Source organism: Pyricularia grisea (genome assembly GCF_004355905.1).
Source record: "Pyricularia grisea strain NI907 chromosome V map unlocalized Pyricularia_grisea_NI907_Scaffold_6, whole genome shotgun sequence".
Lineage (NCBI taxonomy): Eukaryota > Fungi > Ascomycota > Sordariomycetes > Magnaporthales > Pyriculariaceae > Pyricularia > Pyricularia grisea.
This window is the reverse complement of record NW_022156719.1, coordinates 2,395,263-2,418,860: the sequence shown is the minus strand read 5'-3', so window position 1 is coordinate 2,418,860 and position 23,598 is coordinate 2,395,263. Positions and strand designations below refer to the sequence as shown.

Genomic DNA, 23,598 nt, shown 5'->3' with positions numbered 1-23,598 from the left:
AAAAAAAAAAAAAAAAAAAAAAAAAAAAAAAAAAAAAAAAAAAAAAAAAAAAAAAAAAAAAAAAAAAAAAAAAGGTCCCAGGAGTACAAATGATCAAAGAGCAATGAACATCAGATCATGAAAACAAAATGCCGCGACGCCACCGTCCGAACCAAATAAAATTTGGACCAGAGCAACTGCCGACAGAATCAGCCAATAATTCTGGGTTTTGCAGTTCATCAACGATTTGATACCAGCAACCACACGGTTAGACGGGGGGCTAGCAGAAATAGCATCTCCGGCTACGAAAGTCCAGATTCCCTTATCTCCCCTACCTTTTGACTGCGGCGCGGGGGGACCCACTAATTGTCGTGGAGGAAGGTTCGTCCCGCGGGTGAGCGAGCAATCGTTTGCAAACCAGATTAAACAAAATTTTGATTGGCCAGTAAGCTGTCTGTTTTACCCTTTCGGCGCTCCTGTGCTTTATTAGGTCACCTTATCAATCCCCCCAGGGCCCCTCAATTGCTCGGAAACACCCAATGATAACAGGGCTTTTTGTTTCTTGCTTCCATGGGGCCGACGTTGCAACATCCGACAATTGATCCCGTCAACCCTTTTGGTTCCTTATCAGGAACCATCTGAAGCAATGCTCTACAGTATGAATGCACCGTTCACGTCACGGAACATGCCACTTATCGCCCCCTAACTCAGAACTGATTTCGCCGTGGAAATGCTCGAGCCGATCCATCCAAAGCGAAGCTGGTCTCCAATCAGCAACTGTCGGCATACACTGCTGAGTTTGGACTGCCAAGACACGCCAGGCAATTCCAGATGGCGTTTTGTTCAGGTCGACATTGGATCTATAGTGACTTTCGATTCTGCAATGCTGATAACGGCTGATTGGAACCATGTCACCTACCTCAGGTACACACGGCTTTACAATGCAATGCTGTCACGCATTCAAAGGCTTTTCAATGATGCCTACATCTGAGGCCGGAGATGCTCGTTTGCCACTTTCCACCCACCACATCCCTTTTTGTGCTCATCCAGGAACTGTCCAAGGTGATGGTCCCATATATTCATGACACTCCTCCCTATACCTTGTTGAAATGTGTTTGGCCATATCCCCTGCTCCGACGCAGAACCCCAGCTATTGTGTTCCCCTGAACAAAGTCGTTTGGATGTTTTAGACTCAGCCTTTCTGCCACGCTGCAGCTTCTCACCTCTTTTCTTGTGCAACAATCCTCCTGGATGCCCTCTTTGATGAGACGTTTTCACCATTAATTAGCCAGGCATTTGCCTAGAGAACAACGTCCTCCCAGCGGACAAGGAAACTTTTTTTTTTCTTTGTCATTCTGTCAACTCATCCTACCGACTGCTTCCCAAAGATTCCAGGCCACGTGCCGTCGGCAAAATGGCCGCCGGCAACCGCAAGAAGATAGTGGTGGTTGGTTTGGGCATGGTGGGCATCAGCTTCATAGAAAAGATGATGAAGTTGGATGCCCGCACACGAGAGTATGATATTGTGGTCCTCGGTGAGGAGCCACACCTTGCCTACAATCGTGTGGGCCTGACTAGCTTTTTTGACCACCGGAAGGTGGATAACCTATACCTTAATCCTCTAGAATGGGTACGGGTGCCTCGTCTCCTTCAGTCATGATTCACCACCCAACGTATATTAACATTCCTGCTTGACAGTACACTGGATACACAGACGGCTCACTCAGCTATCACATCAATACTACCGTCACCGCAATCCACCCTGATAGCAAGACAGTATCTTGCTCAAATGGCGATGACGTCTCATACGACATCCTCGTCCTCGCCACCGGCTCCGATGCCGTCCTCCCCAAGCACACGCCAGGCCACGACGCCACCGGCGTGTTTGTCTACCGAACCATTAAAGATCTCCAGGACTTGATCGCATTCGCCGAGACGAAGAAAGGTACTACTGGTATCGTCGTCGGTGGAGGCTTGCTCGGGCTCGAGGCCGCCAAGGCCATGATGGACCTGCAGTGCTTCGAAAAGGTGTCCGTGGTAGAGCGCAACAGCTGGGTCCTCAGCCGACAGCTGGATGCCGATGCAGGTGGCATGGTTGTGGATCAGGTCCGTGACCTCGGCGTGGACGTCCAGCTTAGGAGGCGGGTAGGTAAGGTCAACGTGGACGCCGACAACAACGTCACCGGTGTGCTGTTCGAGGATGGGGAGGCCATGGCGTGCTCCACGATATGCTTCGCCATTGGCGTGCGGCCACGCGACGCCATAGCCAGGGAGGCTGGGATACGATGTGCAGATCGCGGCGGCGGCATAGTCGTGGGAGACAACTTGCAGACCAGCATCCCGGACATCTACGCCATCGGCGAGTGTGCAAGCTGGCAGGGTCAGTCGTTTGGGCTTATCGCCCCAGGCGTCGAGATGGCGGATGTTCTCTCTTTCAACCTCACCCAGGCCAAGGAGCACCAACCCCGGTCTTTCAAGCGACCAGACCTCAGCACCAAACTGAAGCTTCTCGGGGTTGAGGTTGCGAGCTTTGGTGATTTCTTTGCCGATCGCGACGGTCCACAGTTCTTGCCACCGAAGGCTGCAAGGAAAGCGAAGAGTGAGGAGAAGGTCGGGGCAAACGGTAACGGCGAGGTCAAGAAGCTCACCAACGGATTGCCACCGTCACCCGTAAAGTCGCTGACTTACAAGGACCCGTTTACGAACGTCTACAAGAAGTACATATTCACTGTTGATGGCAAGTACCTGCTCGGAGGCATGATGATTGGAGACACGAGAGATTACGTCAAGCTGGTACCACTAGTGAAGAACCAGAAGGAGCTTGAAATGCCTCCGAGCGAGCTCATACTTGGCGCTAAGAAGGAGGGTGGTGACGATGGCGACGATCTGGACGATGACACACAGATATGCTCATGCCACAACGTCACCAAGGGCGATGTTGTCGAGAAGGTCAAAGACGGTAGCTGCAAGTCTATCGGAGACGTAAAGTCTTGTACAAAGGCAGGCACCGGGTGCGGTGGTTGTGTGCCGCTCGTCACCAGCATCTTTAACAAGACTATGAAAGATATGGGCAACGAAGTCAAGAACCACCTCTGCCCACACTTCCCGTACTCGAGAGCGGAACTGTTCCACATCATATCGGCAAAGCAACTTAGGGCCTTCGACGATGTGATGCGCGAGGCGGGAGCGGACCCGGAGAGTTTTGGTTGCGAGGTTTGCAAGCCTTGCGTGGGCTCGATATTCGCCAGTCTTTACAACAAGCACGTCATGTCGGCCAAGGATCACGGTCTGCAGGACACTAACGACCGCTTCCTGGGCAACATCCAGCGGAACGGCACCTTCAGTGTCGTGCCCCGCGTCTCGGGTGGCGAGATCACCCCCGAGAAGCTGATCGCTATGGGCCAGGTCGCTAAGGAATACGGACTGTACACCAAGATCACGGGCGGTCAGCGCATTGACATGTTTGGTGCCAAGAAACAAGATCTTCTCGATATTTGGGGGAAGCTGGTCAATGCCGGCATGGAAAGCGGTCATGCTTACGCCAAGTCATTGCGCACCGTCAAGTCCTGCGTAGGCACCACTTGGTGCCGTTTCGGTATCGGTGACAGTGTCGGTATGGCTGTGCGCCTTGAGGAGCGGTACAAGAGCATCCGGGCTCCGCACAAGATCAAGGGTGGCGTCAGTGGTTGTGTGAGGGAGTGTGCCGAGGCGCAAAGCAAAGAGTATGTCAACCCCCGGTGATTTCTGATTCCTATCACACATGAAGCAAGGCAGCTAACACGTCACACACAGTTTTGGACTCATTGCTACCGACAAGGGCTTCAATATCTACGTCGCTGGAAACGGCGGTGCCAAGCCAAGGCATGCGGAACTGTTGGCCAAGGATGTACCGCCATCAGAAGTGGTTCCCATCTTGGATCGCTACCTGATGTTCTACATCCGCACGGCAGACAAACTACAACGGACGGCACGATGGCTTGAGAACCTCCCCGGAGGCATCGAATACCTCCGAGAGGTGGTGCTCAAGGACAAGCTCGGCATCAACGCTGCGCTCGAGGCAGCAATGGATGAGCTCGTGGACGGCTTCTTTGACGAATGGGCCGAGGCCATCCAGGACCCCGCCATCGCCGCCAAGTTCCGCCAGTTTGCAAACACCGACGACAAACTCGACAATATGGAGGTCGAGGTGGAGCGTGACCAACTCAGGCCGGTGCACTGGCCCAAGGAGGCGGCTAAGGAGGACTTCAAGGGCCTGAGGAGCAGGTGGACGGAGACGGCGTGGCAGCCTGTCATGGAGGCTAGCTACTTTGCTGAGGCTGATGGGCTGCCCAATGGCATCAGCGCCGCGGTCAGGAGGGGAGACACACAGCTCGCGCTCTGGAGGATCAGGGGCAGGTACTTCATGACTCAACAGATGTGCCCCCACAAGAGGGCGTTCATCTTGTCGGACGGTCTGATCGGAGAAGAGATGAGCTGCAGCAAGGAGAAAGGCGACAACGGTAGCGGCATAACAAACGGCGCGGCCACGAACGGCTCGCTGGGCGTGACCAACGGCGGCACCAACGGCATGGGCTCCGCCGACGCGAACCGGACGGCCGCATCAGGCGACGGCGGCAGCTGCGACAAGAACAACAACGCGCCGTGGGTGTCGTGCCCGCACCACAAGCGCAACTTTGACCTGTCGAGCGGCGCCTGCAAGAACGACGAGGAGCTCTCCATCGCCACCTTTGAGGTCGAAGAGAGACCCGACGGTTTCGTCTACGCCAAGCTCCCTCCCGTCGAGGAGCTCGACGCCGCGCTCGGCACCTCAAAGTGGAAGGTCAAGCTGGGCGACGCCGGCGACGGCGAGCACCCCTTTGCCGAGCTCGACAAGAAGATCGCCTTCAAGGGCCTCAGGGCAAAGAAGGTCGGCCTGCGCCCCACAGTCGCGACGCTGCCCCTCAAGAGCAAGAACCTCGCCGTTGCGGTCGGGGGTGGATGCGGCTCGGCGCCGGATTGGTGAGGCTGGGAATGGGGAGTCTTTAGGGGTTTGGAAAAAAAAAAAAAAAAAAAAAGAAAACGCTTGCGGTGGGAGTATATAAAGCTTTCATTTTGTGGGTTGCGGTCTGGATCGAATTGGGTATATCATGGGTAGCGTGTTATAACTGGATTACACTACGATTAAAATAAAGATGAACAATGTTCAAATCTTCGCTGCCAATGCTTGCTACCTAGGTATTTTTCATAACATTTGGCCAGGGTCTCTTGTGCTCAGAAAGCAAGAGTCAACGTGAGATCAAGGGGCTGAAGGCAGGAGGCTGGGTTATTTGTTTACATCATTTGCGAGAGACATTCTCTTGGAAAGGGGGAGAGAGACGCAAAGCTAACTAAGATAAACAAGACCTATACCTATGCACGAGCCCAGTAGCCTAGAAATTCACATGCCGGGTTACACTGTAGATCTCTTGTGTCTGGACAAAAGTATATATTGTTATCATGCCGCTACACTTAAGGCGCGGGACGGAGTGGTGCACTAACCTCCCTAGCCCCCTTGATGGAAGCACACCAGAACAAAGCCAACGGAGGGGCTGGTTCACGGCCGAACGTACAGTAACGGAGACTAGCGATCGGGGAAGCCGCGAGTTATAATTAGCCGGGTTAGAAAGAGACGGTCAACAAGGCAGCTTTCCTGTACTCCCCTAAAGATCCTTGTCCCGGTCATAGCGTGTCACTCGTTTAAAAGCTGTTGGGAATAGTAATGTTTACTTAACAATATTTCCTCAACTAGATACAGAAAAAGAATACTCTGCCTAGGAGCGTGTTGTTCTGCAAAGAAAGAAAAAAGAACAAAACGAAATGGTATCGTATGAACAAATCAAGAAACTTGTGTAAAGGCGCCTTTGACAGGACTTTCCTTGTGCTCTGTAGTCAAACTTTTTGAAGCCTTAAATCCCGTAGACAAACTTTCTGGGCCGAGGGTTGGCCAGTTATCATTCCGGTAGAAATCCCAAAGGACCAACCGCCAACGTGCGCGAGCCCTATCGCCCGAACCGCCGGATCCACTGTCCAAACTTCTTCCACTTCCTGGCTAAAGCGTTCTGTTCTACCGCTTCTTCATTCACCTCGGGTTTGGTAGTCTGCAACGCCAGACCAGCGAGGTCCGCATCGTAATGATCGTCTTCGTGTTCAGGGACCTTTATAGGTGTGGTGGTATAGAATGCAGACTGTACCCTTCTCCCCTGATGAGGTTCCTTGGGCGCGGTCGGCATGACCTCTCCTGATGCTGACCTCTTGTGCTTGGCAACAAACATGGATGGTGCAGGATCCGCAGGCTTCCCCTCCCTAGAGGAAGGGCGGGTCGACGCGGAACCGTCGCTCCCAGGAGCCGTGATCGATTGACCGAAGCTTGCCTGGCGACACACAAAGTGCCCCCTCAAAACCCGGCGTCCCTTGCTGTTGCTGCGACTCGCCGAACGTTCCGAGTCGCTGGCGTCTGACATCTGGATGCGGCGCTGCATATAGGCCGCGCCCGTGCTCGTCGCCCTCTGGGGTAGAGTGACGGGCTGGCACGAATCGCCATTGGCCGACGCGCACGAGATGGTCTGACGGCGGTTTGGAGACCCGAGCGGGCTGGTCTGTTGGGAATTCAACGAGCCGCTGCGGGAGCGAGACTGTCCGTTTCCACGTGTTGGATCAGTCGCTGGCATGACTCCGTCCAGGCATAGTGTGACCCAAAGAGCCGTGATAGATATCAAGCTGCGCAGGTTTTCGTCCACCGGCAGTGTGTGACGCTCGGATTTGATCACAGGTTCCTCGGTTTCGGTTTCATCTCCAGATTCTTCATCCTTCTCAGCCGATGCCGGCTTGGCAGAAACCGTGGTGTAAGTTTCGTTGATGTTGAGTGCATCCCTCGTCAAGGACGCTATGATGGGATGCCGACGCATCGTGGGGTCTATGACACTGAAAGTGTACTTGTACTCGGTAGACACAAAAGTTCCGCAGCTTGAAAGACTGATAGGGCTGCTAAGATCCGTTCCGCCAAATTCCCGAACCGACACGTTGCTCGGGCTCATTGTTCCACTTCCGCCCCTCTTAACCCAGCGTGCCGTCTTGGTAGACCCTTCGTCGTCGGTGTGCTGGAACTCGAATGAGCCGTTAGGAAGACGTCTAGCTGTCCACACGTTGCCGTCACTTAAGACAATCTCGGTCCGATCCTCACGTCGCAGAGGGCTGAGCACGGCCACCAAATCCCTGCGGCTCAAGCTACCGTCGTCTGTCGGAACGTCGGTAGTGCTCCCGCAAGTTGAAGTACTGCAATACTCCTCACTCCGGAAAAGTATCACATCTTGCGACCCCAGCGTCGACCCCTTGCTCCCAACGCCAAACACTCGGGGGAATCTGACGGCTAGCCTTCCACCAACAACAGGGCTGTCTATGGTGGCAGCGGGGAAGACGTCCAGTACCGGGGTGGGGCGCCGATCTGCTGATATATGATGTAGCTGTAATAAAAGCTTAGGTCTGATTTGTTGCATCAACCTCTTCTTGACAAGCCGTGGCGGCGGCCTGGCTATACAGAAAGTGTTGGTTCGCCGTGTTTGTTTTTGGCGCCTTCTTCCCGCGCTCTTTGTTACGGGGACAGCCAAAGTCCTCCCCAGCTCACTGCCCTCAGCCTCGGAGCATGAGCCATCACCCTCGGTAACAGACGAAGCAACAGTAACAGTGGCATTCGCCGACTCCAACTTTATCTCCTCAACCACCAGTGGCTCATGAAAGCGAACGACCGGTTCTTCTATCGTGGGGGACCGCTTTCGGAGTTCTGGTCTTTGCTGCGGTAAACATGATCGCAGCTGTGGGGAGTCGGAGTTGATAGGTGCCGTCGAGGCGCGTGTGGGAGAGGGACGGAAGGGGGAGAAGAGCAATGGTGACCGACGGGCACCTGCTTGAGCTTCTGCAGACGCAGATTTCTTTAAAGAAAACTCGTGCCCGTGAAGGCTTGCTCCCGAGTGGAGAAACATATCGAATGTGTAAGATTAACTATAAGGCGTCTGTCATTGTTTCTGAAGCTGAAAAGAGTGGCTTCTCGAGGGCTTAAAGTGTTGCGTTTGTTATTGTTGCCGGATTCGGAGGAGGGGTTTGAACCGAGGTTGCAATAAGTCAGGCGGTATATTAGGAGTGGATATGTTTTTTGCTGGGCTTCAAGTTGAAAAAGATAAAGATCGACACATAGATTGATCAACCTCCAGGTACTTCTACCTCTTTATGAGGCTCGATCAGAATCTCGAGCAAGTCGTGGATAACCTGCTATCCCTTCCACGGCAACGAAAGGGGGCTTCGTTTATTTCCCCCCGTGGCTGCGCCTAGATGAAGACTTCCAGAGCTCCAGCTTGTATCCTTGTGGGTTTGTTCCTGGGAGTTAAAGCAAGCCGAAATTCCACCCAATCGCTTAATTGCCCGGGTTAACAGCGGGTCGCGGGTATGGAGAAACCTCGTGGCAGCTGAGGCAGTACTGGGATTTACCAGGCAATGTACGCACGCACGCACAAGCTGTTGAACTGATCTAAACGTATAGTATAGTTCAAGGTATTGACAAATACGGAGTGACTGGCCTTTTGTATAAAAATCGAGAAGGGCGGGTGGTAGAAAGCGTTCGAAATGATCGATAAAATACCGCTAGAAAGAGATCAAGTCGGGTGGGGCGACTCGTAGTACCACGCCTGTCAAGGGACCTGGTAGGGAAGAGGTAAATAAAAGATGGCGGTCGACAAGTTTAGTCGTTGCACTAGTAGATCAATCTACGTAGCGGACTGTGTATGATGCGTTGGGCTGACCAGGCTAGGGCCACTGAAGGGGGGTTTGTTGACGTTGTTAGCGCGCCTGCATGTTTTTCTTCTACTTTGATAAAAATGCTGGAACCCGAAAATCAGGGTAAAATGGAGCGAACTGGAACTATGACAAGAGCTCGGGAACATTGATGACCATTTACAAAAAAAAAAAAAAAAAAAAAAAAAAAAAAAAAAAAATCCCTGGAATTGGCTGCGTCCGTACTAGCCTCCGGCACAGGGTGGGCTATGCTACGCCCAGCTGCAGGTCGTAGGATATTCCACCATTCCTGGTTGGTTGTCCGGCTGCAGGCCCGGTAGATCGCCTTTGAAAAGGAGGTGACAGGCAAGCGGGATCTGGGAAAAAGAGGTGTGGAGATTCGAGGCGGTGGGGGGTGCCTTCCTTACCGATTTTGATTGAGTGAGTATCCGCTTTCCCTCCTTTTTTTTTGTTCCTTCCTTTTTGCTCGCTTTGCTAGCCAGTCAACTGTCAAGCAAGCAAACCAGTCTCTCCTGAATCTGATTCAATTGGATCCCAACAACATGGAATCGACATGGAATGGGTGGAACGAGTCTGGACTGACTCCTTTTGTGGGGTCAGGCTGCAGAATAACAACGTTCTTCTGATGGATGCCAATGGCAATGTTGAACGACAGAAAGATAAAGAAGAAAAATAAAACCCATCAACGACAAAAACAACTCCAGTAGTAAACTGGAATGAGGTCAATCAAAGTAAGGAGTATTCGCCTTCTTCTAGTTTCAGGGCTTTCTTCCAGGTAAAATATGCATCGCATCGTCCGATCGAGCCGGGTGGCTAGTGGCGGAGGCGACCACCTCAACTCTGAGCAAATGTCTCAACTGGCTGTCGCACGGTGCATAACTCGTCTGCCTGATGGGCTGACGCAAAGCCGGCCAGGCCATCCAAGTTTACATTAGCTGTGTTGGCCGAAGATACGTATACCCAGTAGTATGCATGCAGTAAGTACGGGACGGTGGATGCAATCAATGTGTACTTTTGGGTCGTCGTAAGCGGGTGGGTGTTGGACCGTTCCTCTTCCCCCAACGTTGTATTAAAACCCCTCACTTCCCGAAGCGGTCATACAATTTTGTCTTGCTTGTACTCTATACATTTATTGAAGAGTTTAAGGGTTATTTTTTCACCTGATCATTCGGATACCCGGCTACACGGAAAAGGACCAAAAATGTGTTTCGAGGTCACCGAAGCGTATTCGTAGCTGAGTGTGCTCGGGATTTAACGATTTCACAACAAGGGACTTACTTGTTATCCCTAGACTAATAGTATGTTGCAAAAGTATACTGAATAGCCTGATTTGATCAACGAGTTAAATGGGCAGCTTAGGCACAGAATGTCCACGTTATTCTTCTTGACGACTATCTGTCTTATGACCTCAACCTTCTGATGTTCTCTCGGCCTTTATCCCCTTTTGGTTGACTACGTGCTGTATTCCCAATCAAGCCAATATATGTACAGTTGATGCTCTATCTACTACCAGTTGTGCATCTGGATGCCAAGAGAGAAGAAGACAAACTGACAACTTTAACTCAGGCTAGAACCCCAAGGAGGGGAAGAACTTCAACTATACTACCGTACAAACACTATGCCAACCTATTACAGCTATCCGATCGAGCCACATCCTTATGGTTGCTTCTTTTCTTAGATCAACAACACAAGACATCCCAGTTAAGGGGTTTTTGGGGTGGCGGCAAACACATACTAGTAAAACGTAAAAGCCTCGGCCAGATGATACAAAATGCACGTGGACGTACGCGACAAAGGTTCAAACTTGAGCAGTATTAATCTTGGCAAACTTAGACATATTGTAGCTCGGTATTTATTCGGACCGTAGAAACATCGACTGCCAACCAGAGATAACAGATTCGTTCTATTTCGATCCATCAGTAATCAAGCCATTACTAGAACCGTTTTTTGGGGGGTTCTTATTGCAATTGCGGTGAGTGTCAAACGGCGGTAAAAAGCTTACATGCGGCTTGCACTGTAGTCCCCTGGCCTTATTTCAGACTACTACGAGGTAGTTTTGGTAGATAGCCAGAGAATACATTGGATTTTTTGACGAGGTAGGAAACATTTCGGCTTGATCGATATTCATACGGAGTAGGTAAACAAACATACAGTACATAATAGCAACAATAAATCAAAATAAACTTGCTTTGTCAAAAACCCGCCCTACCCCACCAACATTTGCCGACTATGTACGGCAATGACGGGAGGCACTTGGGTACTAGTTATAGCTAGGGACCTAGGTAGGTACTAACTGGATGACTGAATTCATCCAGACTGTGACGCCATCACGGTCGCCAGGACATAACATGTGCTCAATGCTCGCTCGTTGTACCTGCATCAAATGACATCCAAGTCACCTAACCCGTCCTTATCATCTCCGGCTCCATACCATATTATACTTACCTATCGTTGATTATCTTTGCAATATAATTAACTTTTTAGTCAATAACCCACGGGATCCGATTTTCGGGTTGGCAACCGTTTTAACGTGTCAGTCGGATTTTCCTGCACAATACCTACTCAGCGCTTTTCTATTTATTACCGGCTCGCTGCATTGCATTGCTTGCTCCCCTGATCTTATCAAAACAATTGCATTCCATTTGATGTCCAGCTGACTTGATCCCTTTTTTTTCTCCTAGTCAGTCCATCCTAACGCGGATCTTGAGCCGCAAATTGAGGCCCAGCGCTTACGAAGCGCCAGCGGGCGTTAAACAAAGCAAAAAAGTGTACCTAAAACGTCATCAAGCCAGCACAATCGCGGAGGTTTTCTTGCTTACATTGGTTTTTGACTCTCTCTACCCTTGATAGCATTCATCTTTCATGCATGGTCATCAGCGAAGTCGATAAGCATACCTGTATACCCCTTGGTAATTTTTGTGTTTCTCCACCGATTAAGGTACGGGTTCGTTATGGCATACTGCATAACATTTAGTTGGAAATTGTCAAGTGGGGTTTTCCCAGCGGACTTCTAGAAGCCCTGGGCAAGCAGTGGGGATACTGCTTGCCTTGGTCAGTAGCTGTGAAACGAGGAAGGAGGTTTTGTGGCAGGCCCGCCGGGTCGCTAGCGATGATGCGAGCCGAGGCTACAGCCAAGTGTTTCTACACCTTGAAAAGAAAAAGAATAAAAAACTTGGCCATTCAAAAGTCCCCTGGAGTCAACTACGTAGTTGATACTCAATCAACAGCTCGCTACCGAATTTGCCGATTTAGATCCATGGTCAGTTGGCCAATATACGGATTTGACGGCATTGACACTAGCGGAAAACGCTTTCCGCAAACTTGTTACTGAACACAGAAAAAAAAAGGATAGGTTTCATGGGTCGACAGGCCAGCTGAGACCTCGTTCGGAGGGCCACGTTCGGAATTGAACCCGCTTCTTGTCTCTGACAACATCAGACGAGTCCGAGCGAAACCGTCTCTCTATTTTTGTAGCAAAGCTGTTGACAGCTGATCTTTCGGGTCTAGCTGAGCTGAGTGCAAGTCCCTGAAAAAGAAAACACAATTGAGAAAAAAAAAAAAAGTTGTAGCGCACGAGACAATGATTGCAACAATCGCCGGCCCATCGCCACCGTGGACAATCGTTCGTCTGTTCGCGCTATGGAAAGGCGCACTCCTGCTTGTCGCGGCTGGGAGCGCGCTGGTCGGCCCCGCATATGACACGTCGGCAAGCCTTCTGCTGGCGCCGGCTTCCAACTCGTCGTCATCCATGTTCCTGGCGAGGCTGACGAGCTGGGATGCAATTTATTTCGTGCAGCAGGCGCAGCGCGGCTACGTCTTTGAGCAAGAGTGGGCTTTTGGAGAGGGCCTGCCACGCATAATTACACGAGCGCTTCGAGGTATGTTTTGTTTTTTTGGCCGTGTTTTTTTCATGCTTTGTTCCCATGGGCACTACCACCCGCACATGCAACACACGTAGCTTGAGCTAGTTGTATAGCCCACCCCTGGATGTATGTCGTCTCCCGAGCATTAATGTTACCGGCTGACCATTCAAAATAAAAATAAAAAATAAAAACTGGCCGTTATCAGGTCTCAACTCTGTTGGCTTGCTCCAGGATGGCGGCCTCCAAGCTATGGCGATTGTGGGCGTCATCGTCGCCCACGTGTCTCACCTGCTATCCTCGCTAGCGCTCTTCTGGTTCGGTGCCCTGGTATTGGGTGACCAGCGCCAGGCCCTCGTGGCCGCGTGTCTGCATGTGCTCTCCCCTGCCGGGCTGTTCCTCTCGGCCCCGTACGCCGAGGCCGGCTTCTCCTACATGTCCTTCTTTGGGCTGTACCTCTTCGCCGTGAGCCAGAGCTCCGACACCACGTACGGAGGGAGGCTGAAGAAGGACGGCGCCATCATCGTTTCCGGGTTCCTGCTCGGCCGGGCTACCACGTTCCGGACAAACGGGCTGTTGAACGGCGTGCCGTTTGCGTATGCGTTCTGCCGCGACTGCCTGCGCTTCTTGTCTAATCCGTCGCTGGTAGGCTTGAGGCGTATCGTTGTGCTCGGTGTTGCGGGCCTATGCATCGCTGCTGGGTCTATCTGGCCGCAGGCGGTCGCTTATACCAGGTACTGCACCGAGCCGTTGGCGGAGGGTCTCAATCGCCCGGAGTGGTGCGCTCGGACTATTCCTAGCATATACTCGTTTGTGCAAAGCAGATACTGGTCAGTGGTTTTGTTTCTGTGTGTTTGTGCGGTGAAGTAATGATGATGACTGACCTATACCAGGGGCACCGGCTTTTTTGCGTATTGGACCATCTCCAACGCTCCTCTATTCTTGCTGGCAGCGCCGATGTTGTATATTTTGATTAGATCGGGATGGGAAACTGTTACTGCATCGCCTGGAAAATCCATCGGGGCCGCCAACACTGCCGCGAAAGGTGACGTTGGTGATCTGGTCAAGGCTCTTGCTGCAGCTCAGATAATCCTTGCCGTGACGGCTCTCACGAGCTACCACGTTCAGATCATTACCCGTCTTTCCTCAGGCTACGCTGTCTGGTATTGGTGGTTAGCACAACGTCTTGCTGATGACAAAGATAAAGGGGGCTTCGGGAAGGGGGTTGTGACCTTTATGGTTATGTACGCTGCCATCCAAGCAGTCTTGTTTTCATCCTTTCTCCCACCGGCCTAAGGTAAATAGGGTTAGCTAAAGGCGATCGGTGTGGTAGGAGCAAACAATGCAGATTTAAAAAAGAAATTGAACGGTGACTAAAGATGTAATCCCTTCAAGTTTGATAAAGTACCGTAAATATCGAGCGTTGTCTCATGCCTAATCGTTGTGGTGTGGATGAAGAAAAATAGAAAACGACAAGATGAGCGAAAATCGAGGTCTGAGCATTATCTTCCCAATGTAACCCCTATCTATGAGTGTGCTATCGGCCTGTTTGGTGCTTGAAATTATCCCTTCTATGGGCCGTTCTTTGGCACTTGTTATTTCATCTTTTTATTTTTTCCAAAACCTGGCAGGATCAAATTGCCTCGACGTTTCTACATTTCAACATTCTGCAGTACTTACCACAGCAGTTGAATAAGAATAATATTTTGGTTCTTCATCTATTTTGCCTGTCGAAGAACTTTTCTTACGTATCACTCGTTTTTCTGGACTGCTATCTAACCCGTTACCTTGGCCAAGCTGTCACAATGTGGCCTAATCAGTCTTGGGGATTTGGCACCTACAATGGCCTCCCTCATCGTTTCCCAACCAACTTTATGCAGAATAAATATAGAGATCAACTCCGTCCCCAGCAGTTTTCCATGGAACAAACTACAGGACCAAGCTTTGATCCTGGTCAAGAGAAGATGGCTGAGAAGGAAGAGAAGTACGACATATCTCCCCAGCAACAAGGGAATAGGGAACAGAATTTGTCCAGGGTGAGTCACGCCTCACAGAACAAAGTAGTTTCGTTCCCTTGGACATGGAGATAGTTCTCGTTTGCTCCCAGAGGAGTGTTCAATGGAAATGCTTCACTGCTTTCTAACCCAAAACACATTAACGATATCCCCCTGAAAATATCATAACGTCTGGATGGAGACCCTCATGTCCGCCACATCCAGGAGCAATGAATAACTCGTCTCTTTGCTCATCTTTAAGCTGACCTATTCCCACGAGCACAGCTAGAAATCAGTCCTCTGGCTCGCGAGCTAAAAGAGAAAGTCAAACAAAGTATGGCACTCAGGCAAAGCAAAGACAAGGCAGTGCAGCAGCAGTCATTTACCAAGCCTCAACCAAAAGGCCAAGATGTCCAGGAGATGATAAACAATATCATCGAGCGCCAAGACCAAGGCCACCATCCCACAAATATATCCGAACTGACCGGATCTCAAGAGGAAAATTTCGAGACTGAGAAACCAGCTGCGACACTTCCAACTACTCCCAGGGTACTCAAGAAATCGCCCTTGTCAACATATCCGATCCCAGTTTACTGCCCAGAATTGCCGCAGGGGTGCACAAATATCCAAGACGATATCCTGGACAACGCCCTCGGCGGCCCAAAGCGCTCTAAGGGACACACTGCCCAAGCGTCCTGCGCCAAAGAGTGCGGCGAGAGGGACATGGACAAGCTCATGGCCAACACCGACCTCAAGACCAGTAGTAGCAAAAACGAGGAGCATAAAGGCACCAAGACCATCGATATCCCATCAGTTGTTACGGATGGAGACCTGGAACAGGATGTCATCATGTGGCTCCAACAAACCGGGTTCTACAACAAAGCAAAGCGTACTGATGCTTTGGCCAGATGGAAGGGACTGGCCAAGGCGGAGAAAGCGCTGGCCAGGCTCCAGCCAGTGGATAAGGGGTCTGGATTCACCCTGACCAACACTTCCAAAGTGCCCAGGGAGACCAATATGGGAACAAAACCCGGTGCTGTCAACGACGGCCCACAAGTTGTTTGCAGACCGGAGCAAGATGATCGAGGCAGCAGCCAAGCGACTTCAGTATATATGAGCAAGCCCTCAAAGAAAAGAGAACGCGGCCGTGGTGCCGGACGTCATCGCTCGTCAAGTCCCAGAGGCCGATCCGTAAGCTGGCTATCTCAACGAGCCGACGGTTCTGGACCGGCCCCTACATCGAAAACTCCACGCACGCCACCCCGAGCTCCCCTGTTAGGTCATAGAGAGTATAGAGAATATAGAGATGACAGAGACCTTAATATCGAGCCATGAAGCCTGCTTTTCTGTTCTCGGGTTACAAAAGCCCTCAATCCAGGTGTTAAAGGAGGTCAGTAGATTTCACCGGGAACTCGCACATAACTTTCATGACGGTTTTTCATGCTTTATGCGGCTCCTATACAGAAGCAAAAACCAGGAGCTAACAAACTCCTGGCAGAAATTAGATCCTTCATTATGTTATGAAGTCGCTCAAAGTGGAGGATGTGCTCCATTCTATGGCGACTGCAAGGAACCTTTTGGTCTTTCGCGAAGACACGCAGAACTAATACAAAAGAGATAAAGAATGTTGGGACTACCTACCTCGGTTGACAACGGCAAGGCTCTGATGGATGCCTACAGAAACACCAAGCACACTGTTTTCTTTTTGTTCTTTCCTGCCAGCGACTCGGGCAGTTTCCATGACTGTGTAAGCAAATCATGATTTCCACTTCCCTTGTCTGGAAGTTCTATCCATCACGGCAGACAATACTGAACTGAAATACAAGGCTTCAATTGCCGGCGTCCCATCGCAGGGTACGGAATTGTAAGTTACTCCTTGTCGCAAATGAAAAATCCGTGTACGGAACCGTAGCTAGCTCTATATGCTACTTTTGCTAATATTGGCATTGATATAGGACAGCGAGAAAAGCTCACTACCCGGGACGCCTCTTAGGCTAATTCAGCATCGGATGGCTCTGCACATCACTCTTGCCGTTCCGAGATACCAAGCACGTGCGAAACTCTTTCGACCACCTTGAGCCAGTCATATTCGGCAAAGATGATCAAGAGATGGACTACTACTGTGGACCGGGAGCTCCTGCGTCACGCCGCTGTTGAACACTACATGGGACACTGAAGCACCCTCAACCTCGAGTGATATGCGGGGCGGGGGCGATATAATATGGCGAAGATTGTGGGATATAATGGAATGAACACCGGCATGAAGTTGTGCTGTCTACGAGGCAAAGCGGCTTTGTAGATTCCTCTACTTGGTCAGTCGGGAGACGTCGACTGCCTCCTTCATCTTTCGGCTGAGCTGCTCAAAGCCTAATGGGTTTCTACAATACGGGATGTGGATTAGGAGAGTCTAGTATGCAGACATTCAAAGGCACGTTGCAGCTCAGGTTTAGCAAATGAGAAGAGTAGCATCCATGTTGCCAAGAAAACATGAGAGGGAACATTCAAGGTATAACAAAATGATTCCTTATGCAGGTCTTCTACAACCCTATCCTATATACAGACGGAGCACTATATATATTGCTTAAGTAATAAATCATTTTATTACTAAGCAGCCCATCACCCAAATGGCCCCCCCCAAATCCGTCCACTGACACACGTATAGCACGCTTCCACACCCAAATCAGGTTCCCATAGCAAACGCCCACACAGTGATGCGTTCCCCAAAGGCTTTGGCCAGTTTTGTAGGATCATCGTAGCTGGGACCTGCTAGATGGGCGGCCGAGCCGCCGGCGAAGGTAGAGGCGAGTGGAATTTTGCCAGGCCGATGGCCTCCTCGGCAAGGTCTCGCAGTTCTTGAGCGGCTGTTTAGACGCAAGGTAAAAATGCGAGACAGTTGTTAGTTATTGAGTGTATAATAATACACGTGGTGGCTTTGACGACAGAAGGACATGTTTGCTGTGATGCACGGGGACGATTGGGGGCGTACAGCTGATGGTTTTAGAATCCAAACCAGAATAACAGGAGCACTCCTAGAAGATAAATGAGGCAACCACAGGGAGACGGAACAGTTGTCTCTATATGACAGGCACCAGGCTCAAGGCAACTACTAAAGCCCTAGAGAAAAGCCACATAAAGTGGCACTCCAGTGCCGGGAGGACAAAGAGCATGGCAAAGTGAACTAGGTGGCCTTGCCACCATAAAGGATAGCGAAAGGAAAGGACCTTGCACTACTTATGCAGTGTAACGTAAAAAGGGTTGGTGACGCGGTAGGACAAAAAAAAAACATCACTGTCAGGGAACGACGGGACGACAACTAATGGGTGGCCGCCAACGCGGCAAAAATGCACTGTATGTAGTAGACTAGGCAGGTGCTTGTCCTCTTTTGGGGTATCAAAGCGTACTGAGGGTCGTTTCTGTGTGGTTTTCTTTTCTATGTACAGGGGGAATCATGTATGTCTCTTGTTTTCTGAGCAGTAGTTTTACTCACAGCAAGACGACGTCCTCCTGATAGTCCTCACCACATCGATAGGGACGTCTCCGTCCGACCTTCAGTTCTTCTCCTGCTTGTCCTCGGACGCAGGGTCCTCGAGGTGGCCGGTGTACGGCTGGTGGTCGTTGGTTGTGACGAAGCCCTCTTGGGCGTCGTCGACGGTCACGTTGCCGTCCATGATGTTGCGCATGAGGGTTAGGAAGGTGGACTGCTGGTACTGGGGCGCGTCTCCCAGACGGTCCACAATCTCTCCGGCCGTGCGTCGCAGATCATCGACATGGGTCTTTGCCATGTCGTCGGCCAGGGCATTGACGTCGTCGTCGTTATTGTTCCGGGTCATGTCTTCCTGGTCGGCAATCATCGTCATGCGCTCGTCGTGGAACTGCTCTATAGCAGCTTCTTGCTCCTCGGCGGTCATGGGCGGGCCGTGCTCTTGCTCTTGCATCCACTGGTCCATCTCGTCCTCGAACGAGCCCGCGTGGCGTTGGAGGTGGTCCACAGCCTCCTGATTGGCCTCTACTTGTGCGAACTGTGCGTCGAATGCATCCTTGACCAGGGGATGCTCGGCCTCTTGGGCGGTGGCGGGGGCGGTAGTCTGGGCCTGGGCGGGGCCCATGGCTATGTGCTGCTGGAACATTGGGTTGAACTGTGCAGCTGTGTTAAACCCCATGGCAGGGGCAGGGACAGACATGATACCATGGGGAGCGGGACGAGCAGACATCAGACCATGTGCCGGGGCAGGGGCAGGGGCAGCGTGAACCATATTGTTGGCCTGGAGCTGGCGGAACTCTTCAGCCCAGTTGGGGCTGACGGCCGCGACGTTGGCGGGGGCGGGGGCGAGCTGCTGGCGCGGGCCGAGGGCAGCAAATGAAGACGGGTGTCCCGGGATGGGACCGTTAAGATGGGCGGGCATGGCGGGGAGGGAGGGGAGGTTGGCCATGCCGGCCTGGAAGTTGGCGAACTCTTGGTCGCCGTTGGTGGTGGTCTGGCCAAAGCCCGACCGGAAGCTCTGGAAACCAACCAGGACATGGTTAGAGACTTGAGAGTACCAGGGACAAAAAAAAAGACAAAGAAGAAAGTATGATAGTACTAAACTTACAGTAGATGCGGTGCCGTTGTTCACGGCACGGTCCTGGTGCAGAGAGCGATCTCTGCCAACCTGGTCCTGGAAGGACTTCAGGGGGTTTGCACCCCCGCACATGCTGTCCTGGCCGGACATGTTTGCTGCTTTTCAAGGTCTTTGGACGGTCCTTGGAGCTCTTATTTACTCTTGGCGACTGTGAGGAGGAAGTGTTAGAGTTACGGTTAGTGACCGAAACAAAATAATAAGTGGTATATAAAGACCAGCTATGCTTGGTACCAAACCAAAGCAAGAAAGGGACAAGAAAGAGAAAAGAAAGTGCGTAAAAAACTTACAGATAGCCGTGAGCGATGTAGTGACCACGGTCGTAGCGGAATCTCTAGTCCGGACGGTGGTATGAGGCGAAGTCTTGGTAGTAGATGGTGATATGCTGTTGCTAGGAGAGCGCAAGAGATATGTCCAAATAGTTTTTTTTGACAAAAGAGCAGTAATTGCTAGTGCTTTGTTTGTTTTGAACGAGCAGACGTTGAAACGAAAAAGATCTGGTAACTGGTGAAAGGACAGTCGACAGGAGACAGGCCAAAAGATCGGGAGAAAGGGGGACTTTTATAATTTTTGGAACGAGTTCCCAAAAGGGAGAAGTTTGCAGCTGGTGGAGCCGTTCCAAAGCTTCAATATCAGGACAATGACAAAGCAACAGATGCTGCTCGTCGGTTGCTATGGTTTCTGGGCCAGAGAGGTTCTCGTTCTCGCAGCCAGTTAGAGCCAGATGCCGGGGATCAAGGCGCCACTGATATGCTCTGTAGAGAGTGGCCGGCTGGTTTGAAATTCCGGAAATGGAAGGCGCAAAATTGACCAGGTCGGTCGTCCAACTTGCGGTTGACGGTCTCACTCAAAGTCCATCCCCTAAAGTTGACCACCCCAGGTCTCCGCGGAAACCCTGGTCCAAGGTTGGCCAAGCCTTGGACAACACTGACTCCTAATCCAAGATTCCAAAAGCTGATGAAGAGAGTCTCGAGTTATAATGTCTCGACTGAGTAGTTGTTCTCTTATAGGTCGTCCCCGTCTCAGTCGCGCCTTATACCACTTATACCCCTGACTCTCTCGTCTTTGATATTCGTCTGGCACTTTGTCTGCACGTGCTTAACACGTGAGGATCCGGCAGGGATTCTTGAGTCCCTTGCAACGAACGTAGAATGCGTGCGTATACTGCTCGTCGTGGAAAAGTCGGCTCCAAGTCTTCAGGTGTATAGTCCGAACTTCTCAATGTCGTTTACCAAAACACTATAAGAACAGAACGTCGTGGTTGTTCTTCTTTTTTGTCTTTTGGGAGAATGTAACAAGACGCTTGACAACCCTTTACGTTGAAAGCCGACGCCACGCGGACTCGGCGTGGCGCCGACTCAACTGACACACTCGTATTTGCCGAGGCACATACTTTGCCCACACGGACTTATCTTAGTCAGCTTCTTTTGGACGGATTAGGATGTGATCTTGTCTTGGTGTGGCACCGTATCCATCGTAAATGTAGCGTGAACCTAAGGCAGCACAAAGTCCCACATTAGTAGTAGTAGCCACATTACTCCCCTGGGAGGTACCTTCCCTGTAAGTCACACTATATGTACGTACAAGCCTAGACTACCATGAGCCGCATGGGTAGGCGGGGGCCTCAAGGTACCTCCCTGCTTCTGCAACCCGCATATGTAATCTTGTCAGTCGTTCAAGTCTCAATAAAGCAACGTAGCTATTGTACTGATTGTCTCACCGCCTTCCCTATTGTACTTGACAGACTGCTTGGCTTGTTGAACTTTAGGTGTACCTGCAGCGTCGCGATCATGAACCTATCTGCTTAGTCTGGAATTAGAACATCTGGCTTTTGTTAGCGACAACTCCAACTCCACGAACTTTTTTTTTCTTGCGCGCATCGCAACACCCACTAGACGATTACACGATCCCGATAACCTACTCCAAACGAACCGCCGAGCAAACGACGATTCCGACAAAATAAAATAGAACCCACCATGGTACGTCTTGACCGATTGAAGCTTGTTCGATGCTGGCTGCGGAGAGTCCATTGCTTAAAGAGGAGGAACTACAATACACACTGTTATTCGGGGTTATCTCTGGGAAGAAGGATGGGAAGCGTACCATCTCCGAGCGAAGCTTTCTCGATGAGGACCATACAAGCCTAGGCCTGGAGGTCCTCCTGGCGTAAGGGTGTGCTGTTTGCAAGCCCGAGGTGGATGCACTTGAGTATGTCGTGCTGCAAAGCTGTAGACGCCATACTTGAGTGCTGATTCAAAGCTCCTGTCTGAGTTGTGTACCTGGCTACGATGAAAGACCCCTTGTACGCACAGTTCAGTGTGTAGCTGCAAAGCTGGCGACTTGCCTGAAGAGCGACCAGAAGACGCTGCACTGCTGCAAAGCTGCAAGCTCTTCTTACTCCCTAGCTGTGTGACCTTGTACGTATGTCTCAGAGGTATGAGCTTCAAAGTTGTTAGCTTCCTCTGAAGGTCTATGATTAGGGGCTTACCCCTGAGAGACCTATCATACAAACGGCGCTAGCTCGCAGAGATTTGTGGTGGTGAAAAGGGATGTGCCCTAGCAGAAGAGGAGTTCTTCCAGCAAAAGACTGCGCATTGTCCTTGTTGGAGGGTTATAGCTAAGGCGTCTTTCAGTGAGAGACTGCGCATAGTGCTTGCTGGAGGCGCATGATGCGGGGCGTCTTTCGGTGAGGGACTGTGCATAGTACTCGCTGGAGGTGTATATTCAGAAGGTCTTTCAGTGAAAGATTGCGCAAAAGGTCTGCTAGAGATGTACACTTCGAGGTCTTTCAATAAGAGACTGTGCATACTAATTGCTGGAGGCTTATATGTTTTGGAGTTTTACATACCAAGAGGTCTTTTAGTGAGAGATTCTGTATAGCCCTTGGGGACGCTTACACTCTAGCTGGCCTAGCTGCAGCTGTTTAACCTATTGCGGAGTGCTATAGAGGTCTTTGCGAAAGGATTTAGTCGGTCGAGGTTGGCTACAGTGTATTCACCTATATGGTTGCACAACTGTCAGCCCGCGACTGAAGATGTTTTATAGAGGTTGTCATTACGTCCTTGGCAAGTGTCGAGTTTCGCATTGCACCTCGAGGTGCTGTTAAGGGGGATGCTTCTACCTTAGTTCGGGATCTCACTGCGCAAGGGATTCAGGGGTGCGATAGGCTCGCGATGAAGCGTCAAGAGAAGTTGCGCGGAGGAGCCAAACTCGATAGTGGTTTCTGAGTTACGCCATCAGGGGTGGAAGCTTGGCGAAATGGCCGACTGTTAAAAATTATCGACCTATCAGCGACGGAGATCGACTATGGTATACTCCCAAGATACGGGTATACGGCTGTTCAGTACAAGCAGCGGGAAACGACTATGTTGGCTTAACGAGATTCGGGTTTGCTGCAAACGAGTATAAGCAGTGGCTTGCCGACTGTGGTGTCTCGCCAATATATGGGTATACGGCTATCGAGTATAAGCGGCAGGAAAAAAAAAGGTATCTTACCGAGATGCAGGTCTGCTGCAGATGAGTATAAGCAGCGATCATCATGGCCTATTCGACAGTAGTTCTAGGGACATGACGCCGCTACCAAAGAAAAGGACCATCGAGTTCCAAAGCTGGAAGAATGCGACTTAAGTGACTCGACTGAAAACCGACTATCGGGCTTGCGGAAAGTGTCAGTGTGCCGGTCAAGCTTGAAGTCATCGCCACTTGATACGGGAGACTTCCAGAAGGAAATTTACCAGGCTTACCATGAATATTTAGTCCACAGAAGGTTGGTGTAACCATCCAGATCCGTGAATAGTTGTTGGGTTGGAAACTGACCTCGCCTCCAGGCAAAAGTTGTTGCGATAACCTCATTTCGAAAGAACAGATAGAGCAAGTGCGACCTGGGTAGCTACTGCCAAACAAGGAAGGATACGGGCCTGCGAGAACGAAGAGAAAGTCGATGAATCTGTTAGAAAGTCGTTCAGGTCAGATACTCTATCGCCGAGATAGCTTCAGAGCAGGTTTCGATGAAGCTATGCGATCAAGCAGTAAAAGGGCTGCGGAGCCGAGGAAAAGCAAGTGGTACCTACCGAACACGTCGAGTTGACGACGGCGAGGAAAGGGTCCGAAGAGAGGGAGAGAGAGAGAGACAGATGAGAGATGAGAAAAAAAAAAAAAAAAAAAAAAAAAAAAAAAAAAAAAAAAAAAAAAAAAAAAAAAAAAACAACGCAGAGTGGTCCAGATGGATGCGTTCCATACCAGGCTGAGATCGAGAGCAGGTGCTGATGATGGCAACCGGAAGAAGAGAGAGCTTGGAATCCCGAGTAACCTCCACAAAGAATACCGGAAGAAGGCGTGCGTGCAGGTGTG

General features: G+C 50.8%; 6 protein-coding genes across 6 annotated transcripts; 4 read left to right on the top strand and 2 right to left on the bottom strand.

Annotated features, from left to right (window-relative positions):
* Window positions 1-1,010: 1,010 nt before the first annotated feature.
* On the top strand, window positions 1,011-5,007 carry PgNI_08684 (uncharacterized protein). Its single transcript, XM_031128679.1, has 3 exons — window positions 1,011-1,609; window positions 1,678-3,701; window positions 3,772-5,007. The coding sequence occupies exons 1-3, from the start codon at window positions 1,394-1,396 to the stop codon at window positions 4,979-4,981; spliced, it is 3,450 nt and encodes a 1,149-aa protein (XP_030978627.1). The 5' UTR covers window positions 1,011-1,393; the 3' UTR covers window positions 4,982-5,007.
* A 989-nt stretch (window positions 5,008-5,996) lies between these two features.
* Window positions 5,997-7,973, bottom strand: PgNI_08683 (uncharacterized protein; the record flags this gene model as incomplete). The annotated part of the gene is made up of 1 exon (XM_031128678.1): window positions 5,997-7,973. The coding sequence occupies one exon, from the start codon at window positions 7,971-7,973 to the stop codon at window positions 5,997-5,999; it is 1,977 nt and encodes a 658-aa protein (XP_030978624.1).
* A 4,385-nt stretch (window positions 7,974-12,358) lies between these two features.
* On the top strand, window positions 12,359-13,987 carry PgNI_08682 (uncharacterized protein; the record flags this gene model as incomplete). The annotated part of the gene is made up of 3 exons (XM_031128677.1): window positions 12,359-12,656; window positions 12,847-13,468; window positions 13,532-13,987. 3 exons carry the CDS (start codon window positions 12,359-12,361, stop codon window positions 13,932-13,934), a joined length of 1,323 nt encoding a protein of 440 aa, XP_030978625.1. The 3' UTR covers window positions 13,935-13,987.
* Window positions 13,988-14,443: 456 nt separating this feature from the next.
* Window positions 14,444-15,967, top strand: PgNI_08681 (uncharacterized protein; the record flags this gene model as incomplete). Its single annotated transcript, XM_031128676.1, has 2 exons — window positions 14,444-14,674; window positions 14,918-15,967. 2 exons carry the CDS (start codon window positions 14,444-14,446, stop codon window positions 15,965-15,967), a joined length of 1,281 nt encoding a protein of 426 aa, XP_030978622.1.
* A 289-nt stretch (window positions 15,968-16,256) lies between these two features.
* PgNI_08680 (uncharacterized protein) lies at window positions 16,257-16,808 on the top strand (the record flags this gene model as incomplete). The annotated part of the gene is made up of 2 exons (XM_031128675.1): window positions 16,257-16,379; window positions 16,626-16,808. 2 exons carry the CDS (start codon window positions 16,257-16,259, stop codon window positions 16,806-16,808), a joined length of 306 nt encoding a protein of 101 aa, XP_030978623.1.
* Window positions 16,809-17,149: 341 nt separating this feature from the next.
* Window positions 17,150-20,537, bottom strand: PgNI_08679 (uncharacterized protein). Its single transcript, XM_031128674.1, has 4 exons — window positions 19,539-20,537; window positions 19,222-19,399; window positions 18,120-19,131; window positions 17,150-17,493 (listed from the first exon to the last, which is right to left on the bottom strand). The coding sequence occupies exons 2-3, from the start codon at window positions 19,339-19,341 to the stop codon at window positions 18,181-18,183; spliced, it is 1,071 nt and encodes a 356-aa protein (XP_030979423.1). The 5' UTR covers window positions 19,342-19,399; window positions 19,539-20,537; the 3' UTR covers window positions 17,150-17,493; window positions 18,120-18,180.
* Window positions 20,538-23,598: the final 3,061 nt, after the last annotated feature.